The 6,078-nt window shown below is 64.9% G+C and overlaps 1 protein-coding gene across 1 annotated transcript in view; it reads left to right on the top strand.

The window, feature by feature from the left end:
• The window catches only part of PLXND1 (plexin D1), a gene marked incomplete at its 5' end in the record, with an annotated part of 61,425 nt that overhangs the window by 36,256 nt on the left and 19,091 nt on the right, over positions 1-6,078 (top strand). The window contains 5 exon segments of the mRNA XM_006172068.3: positions 1,347-1,451; positions 3,587-3,676; positions 3,847-3,940; positions 5,148-5,302; positions 5,999-6,074. Of these exon segments, the coding sequence (XP_006172130.3) occupies positions 1,347-1,451; positions 3,587-3,676; positions 3,847-3,940; positions 5,148-5,302; positions 5,999-6,074 (520 nt within the window).

The raw sequence follows: 6,078 nt of genomic DNA, 5'->3' as shown, positions 1-6,078 counted from the left end.
CTCCCCTGGTCCCGGCCGTGTGGCTTCTTCAGCCAAGGCCCCCATGGGCTGACGGGGCACCGACCCCCGGAAATGCCCCTTTGTCGGCAAGCTCCCAGCCAGAAGCCCCTCAGGCAGCCCGCTTGGCTTCCCTGGGCCTCAGCTCCTCTCAGTGCAGTGGCCGTGGTGGGAGACCTTGCCTTCCAGGGGGTGGGGAGGAGGCCATGAGGAGTTAGGGCGTTGGAGTTCAGTGCTGTCATCGTCACCACATGGTCACTGCTGTGGACCCTGGCACCCCTGCCGGGAATCATTGGCGTTGACCTCACCGTACCCTCTTGGGCTGGTTTTGTGCCCAGACTCTAAGTGGAACCAGCCCTCAGCCCTGCCCTTAAGGAGTGCCCTGTCCGATCAAGAATAAAGAGATGGGGCCGCAGGTGGCCTGGTGGTGAAGGCGCTGGACTCCCATGTGATCGGCTGCGATTCGAGTCCCAGTCCCGGTGGCTTGCTCTCCCGCTTTCTATTTCTCTGGTCAAAGTTAAGAGAGGAACAGATCATATTAAGTAAATAATATTTTTTTCTTTAAGAAAAGAAAAAGAGGGGGACCGGCAGTTAGCGTAATGGCTATGTTGCTAGACTCCCACGTAGTCGACCACGGTTTGAGTCCTGGACCCGGTAGTTTAAACTCATGCCGGGCGCATGTGCATGCGTGCCCAAGATCCCGAGAGGAGAATGGAGGAGAAGGGATTGCGGCATGGCCATCCCCCCTGGAGAGTGATTTCTTGCTTTCTGTCTCTCTGTCTCTCTCTGTCTGCCTGGCGAGCGCACGCGCCCTATAGCAAAAACCTCTCCAAAAAAAAGAAAAAAGAAAAAGAAGAATAAAAAGGAAAGACCCCGTGAGGGCCCCCACAGTTTATCCCCTCCAGTGGACGTGGCTCCGTGGGTGCCTCCTGGTCAGCTCCTTCCCCTGACAGACTAGGGCAGGAGGAGGCGGAGCAGGAAGCCCAGCCTGGGGGTCCCTCATGCAGGTGGGAAAGGTGAGGCCCAGAGGGCCAGGGGGAGGCCAGACTCCTTCTCAGTCTCTGGCCTCCTCTGAGCAGGAGCCCTCATGGAGGAGTGTGGCTCTGCCCCTGGACAGGGCGTTTGGGCTCTCCCTCAGTTCCTCGTCTGTAAAACGGGGGTGGTGGTGGGGAGTCAGGGAGAGGCGGAGGCCCAGGCGGCTGGCTGTGAGATCCGATTCCTGGCTTTTACTCCCCCTGGCCACCCAGGCCAGTGGGGTCTCCCTGGCACAGGCCACACAGGGTGGCGGGTGGCTCCTGCCTCAGCTCTGCAATGCCCCGTGTGACCTTCTCCCTGTGTTTCCACCGCAGAGCCCCCAAGATTGCCCTCAGACCCTCCCCTCGCCCCTGGCACCCGTGCCCACGGGCGGCTCCCAGGACATCCTGGTGCCCCTGGCCAATGCTGCCTTCTTCCAGGTAAGTAGAGGCAGGGCTGGGGACATGCAGGCCCTGACTGCCCGCCGCCAGCGGTGGTGACCCTGCTCTGGACCTCCACTGACCCCTGGTGCTGGCGTGCCTCACTTTCCTCCTGTGAACATGCAAGTTCCGTGTGAGAAAGTCCCGCTCAGGGCCGGAGGCAGGTGCAGTGGGTGGCGAGGGCTGCAGGGACAGCAGGTGTCCGACAGCCTCTGAGCGACGCTGGCCAGCGCCCCGAGAGGAGAGCCTGGCCCGCCTAAGCTCCCCTGGTAGAACTGGGCCCCATAGTGACACTGCCCACAGGTGCCCCCTCCCTGTCCCCAAGATAATTCACGAGCCTGGACACACCCAGCCCGCCTGAGCCCACTGCCCAGCCTGGCCAGAGCTCCCGGCCACCACCCTCCCTATCCCCATTGTCGAGAAGAGGAAGACGAGGACGCTGGCCTGGCACTGCCCCGACTCCAGATCCACGCTCTGCCCTCCCCCGGGCTGGGGGAGGGCGCCCGCCTTTCTGGGCCCCTCCCGGTGGAGCGTCCCGGGTGGGAAGTGTTGACGCACCCTGGAAGCGTGCCAGCCCCCTCCCCCGCTCCTGGGACTTGCCATCTGTCGCTTCCACGGAGGAGCTGGCACACGTGGGGGCCACGTGCCGGCATCTGGGATGTGTCAGGAAGCCGCGTGGCAGGGGCCGGGTCTGGGCGGGGTGGTGGGGGGAGCCCTCAGGCCTCAAGCCCTACTCCGGAGGTTGGGGCAAAGCCTCTGGGAGAAGCCGGGGTCTGGGCAGCTGGGGGAATAGTTCTGCTTCCCGGGGCCACAGGAGCAGGGGATGGGAGGCTCGTGCCTTCATCTGGCTGCTGTCTGGGTCTCTCGGACCGGGTAACTGGGAGCCAGCACCATCCCTGCCCTCCGGGCCCCGGGGTCAGCTTCTAGGACCCCGAGGGCAGGCTGGTGGGGTAGCCTGGGCTCCCCACCAGCTGTTTGCTGAGCCTCCACCCCAGGGAGCCCCAGGACAGGCTGGATCTGCCACCCTCCGTGCTAAGGGCTGAGGGGGGGTCCCACTGCCAGCTCAGCGCACCTGGTGACAACGCAGGCTTTCCCGGCTCCAGGATGGGACCCTAGACAGGGGCGGGGAGGGACTTGACCTGCTTTCTCCTGAGGGTGTCACTCTGCCAGCGACAAGGACGTAAACAGGAAGCTCTGCCACACGGCTGGTTGGGCTTGCCCTGACACGCACAGGGCTCCGGTTTGTCCACTCAGCAAATATTACCGCAGCTGCTCCTGGGGGGACGCTGTGGGGGTGGGGAGCCGGCTCGTGGGGTCACTCGACAAACACACAGCGAGCACTCCTGCAGACACAGCACACGTGGCGGGTACCCAGGGGCTGGGGCCAGGGTCTCCAGGTCCCCCTATACCCCTGCCAGCCAGGGAGGCCATGGACGGTCTGGAAAGCGCAGGGTCAGAGAGGAGAGCAGATCACCGCCGGGAAGGAGCAGGGGTGAGGTTCAGGGCTGTGCCTCTCCAAGCGGAGCTCGAGCCTTCCCACAGCTGCCCTGGGGGTCAGAGGGCCCAGCCTTCGCCCCCCAGTTGGCGAGGAGAGGCGCGTAGACACGGCACCTGGCAGAGTGGTAAGGGGGGTCCTCGCCACAGCACACGCAGGGTGGGGAACAGGTGTTAGGGGTTCGGAGGCCCCCAGCACACACCTAGATGCATGCAGGGTGGATGAGGAAGCTGCTCTGAGCTGAGGGGGCATCTTGGACCATGGACACTTGGGCTGGGGGTGAAGAGGTGCTGCCCCATTGGAGGAATGGGCTTGGGCAGGGCCCAGGTGGGTGAGCCCGGGCTTGGGTGGGGCGTGGGGGTGGGAACGGTGCGTCCCAAGAGCGGGTGCGGTCCCACAGGGAGTGGGTCTGCAGCTGCGTGGCAGGCCCTGGGTCAGGCCCCTGGGGATCTGGCGAGGCATCAGGGGCCCGAGGTGGGGTGCTCGCGCACCCCCTCCCGCCCTCAGCTGGGACGAGGGGCCAGAGGGCGTTCCAGGAGATGGTCAGAATTTCAGAGCAGCAGTTGACGGTCCCGATGGAGCTGGGGATGGGAGTGGTGGGTGTGGGCGCAGGTCTCCTCCACACCCCCGTTTCCCGCAGGGCACCGCCCTCGAGTGCAGCTTCGGGCCGGAAGAGAACTTCGAGGCCGTGTGGGTGAACAGCTCTGCCGTGAGCTGTAACCAAGTGGTGGTGAGAGCGGGATCGAGGTCGGGGAGGCTGGTCAGGAGATGCCCCCCTTCTTTCCCACCTTCCTCCCCTCTGCCTTCCGGCTCCCCCATCCCCACAGCGCTGCCCTCGCCTGGCTCCGCAGCAGGGACCCCGACATTCCCGGGCCCTTACACCGGGCTGTCCTCTCGCAGCTGCACACGACCCAGAAGAGCCAGGTGTTCCCGCTCCACCTCCAGCTGAAGGGGCGGCCACCCCGATTCCTGGACAGCCCTGACCCCATGACAGGTGGGCATCTCTCCCACTCCACGTGGCCGCAGGGACTCAGCACGGGGCGTGGGGCTCCGCCTTGGGGACCACTCCATGCCGGACCCTGGGTCGCAGGCATGCCCCCTGCTGGTCCCCGTTGGACACAGGACTCTGACCCCTGAGCCCCGCAGGCTGGCGGCGGGCACCAGGCTCTGAGGTGTGTCCATGCCGGTGGCCGCGAAAGCTCAGGTGCCGTACCTCCCTGAGCCTCGCCGCCGTGGGAAGCGACCAGGGTGTGGTGCGGGTTCCATGTACCGACGTTCACAAAGGCCTGAGCGCAGGCCGGGCTGAGCCGGTGCCGCCATCAGTGCTGGGCACGTTTACTGTCCTAAGTCCTTCCGTGAGAGAGGGGGACAGGCACTCCCCAACAACGCCCTCCAGCCTGAGGAAGCCAAAACACAGACACACCCACATGCCTGTGTGCGCGGGGAGACTGTGGACGTGCCCCCGGGCCCCTCCGCGTGGCCTGGGCTTTGCAGAGAGCCGCGTGACTCCTGCACCCCTGCAGCTGGCCTAATAAGCATAGCCGGCAGCTCTGCGGGGCCTGACGGTACACAGGGCTGCCCCATCCCACCGTGGAGGGCACCGGCTGGTCCACGGGTCGGAAGCCCCCGCACTCTCAGAGCCCTGTGCTTGGCTCCCTGGCATCGCAGAGCCCCCTGGTGGGCCAAGCCTGCCTGGGCCATCATGGGCCCCACAGCAAGTCATGCCTTCTTTCTGGGCCTCCTATTGTAACACGGGCTGGAAACATGGTTTCCAACGGCTGGGAGCATCCTTTTTTCGTTTTTGTTTTTTTTTTGAGAGGTTTTTCCCTATAGTGCGCGTGCGCTCACCAGACAGACAGAGAGACAGAAAGTGAGAAATCCCCCCCAGGGGGGATGGCCACGCCGTAATCCCTTCTCCTCCATTCTCCTCTCGGGATCTTGGGCACACACGCACACGTGCCCAGTATGAGTTTTAAGCCACCAGGTCCGGGACGCGAACCGCGGTGGACTACATGGGAGTCCAGCGATATAGCCATTACGCTAACTGCTGGTTCCCTGAAGCATCCTATTGTAACACCTGGCTGCCCCATGCTCAGCCCAGGCCGGGTCTGGACGAGGTGCAGGAGGACAAGTGTGGAGGGACAGGGACGCAGGAGCATGTGCCAGGGCGTGGTAACCCGAGCTGCCTCGTGTCTCCCCAGTGGAGGTCTACAACTGCGCCATGGGCAGTCCTGACTGTTCCCAGTGTCTGGGTCGCGAGGATCTGGGTCACCTGTGTGTGTGGAGTGACAGCTGCCGCCTGAGGGGGCCCCTGCAGCCCCTGCCCGGCGCCTGCCCCGCCCCCGAGATCCGAGCGGTAAGCACGTCTCCCCAGGAGCATCACACCCACACACCTACACGTGCACACGCACGCTCCCACAAGGCTCTGACACCCCACACGCGTGGGTGCTACCCAAGAACAAGGCTGGGGGCCCCTCTGGGAGCTACCGTGTGGCGTGGGAGCCAGAAGGTAGTGGGCGCGTGGTCCCGAGTGCTTGGAGAGTGGCAGGGCAGGGCATGGGCCGGGGGCAGGAGGCTCTGGAGGCCGAGTGTCACTGGGTTTCAGAACTGCACGGGCCGGGGGCAGGAGGCGCTGGAGGCCGAGTGTCACTGGGTTTCAGAACTGGCTCAAGAAACCCTGCCCGACCGGTGATCACCGAGGCCACCAAAGGCTGCCTGGGCTGTGGCTACAAGGGAAGGACCCTCAGGGAAGGGTCTGGGTGTAGCCCGTGTTCTGTGTCCAGCCCAGGCTGATCCGCCTGACTGGGAGGCAGGCCGTGTGGTCTTGGGAGTCCACCTCAGTGTCCCTAAGTGGCATCCCCAGACTCTCGGCACGTCCATGGGCAGCCCGTGACACTCCAGGTGACAGGCCATTCCAGCCCTCCCCGATCCCCTGTCCTCTGAGTAGCGAGTCTCACACCCCTAACTCCCCTGGACACGGGTGACCGTGGGAGGGGAGCCTGCCGTGTCCCAGCGCAAGACCCCATCCACCCCCCATCTGGCCTCCCGGCAGATCGAGCCCCTGAGTGGCCCCTTGGACGGCGGGACTCTGCTGACCATCCGCGGCAGGAACCTGGGCCGGCGGGGCAGCGA

The sequence above is a fragment of the Tupaia chinensis genome, unplaced genomic scaffold (assembly GCF_000334495.1).
Source record: "Tupaia chinensis unplaced genomic scaffold, TupChi_1.0 Scaffold000704_1, whole genome shotgun sequence".
Lineage (NCBI taxonomy): Eukaryota > Metazoa > Chordata > Mammalia > Scandentia > Tupaiidae > Tupaia > Tupaia belangeri.
The sequence above is the reverse complement of the archived record's forward strand: the minus strand, read 5'-3'. Positions and strand labels throughout refer to the sequence as shown.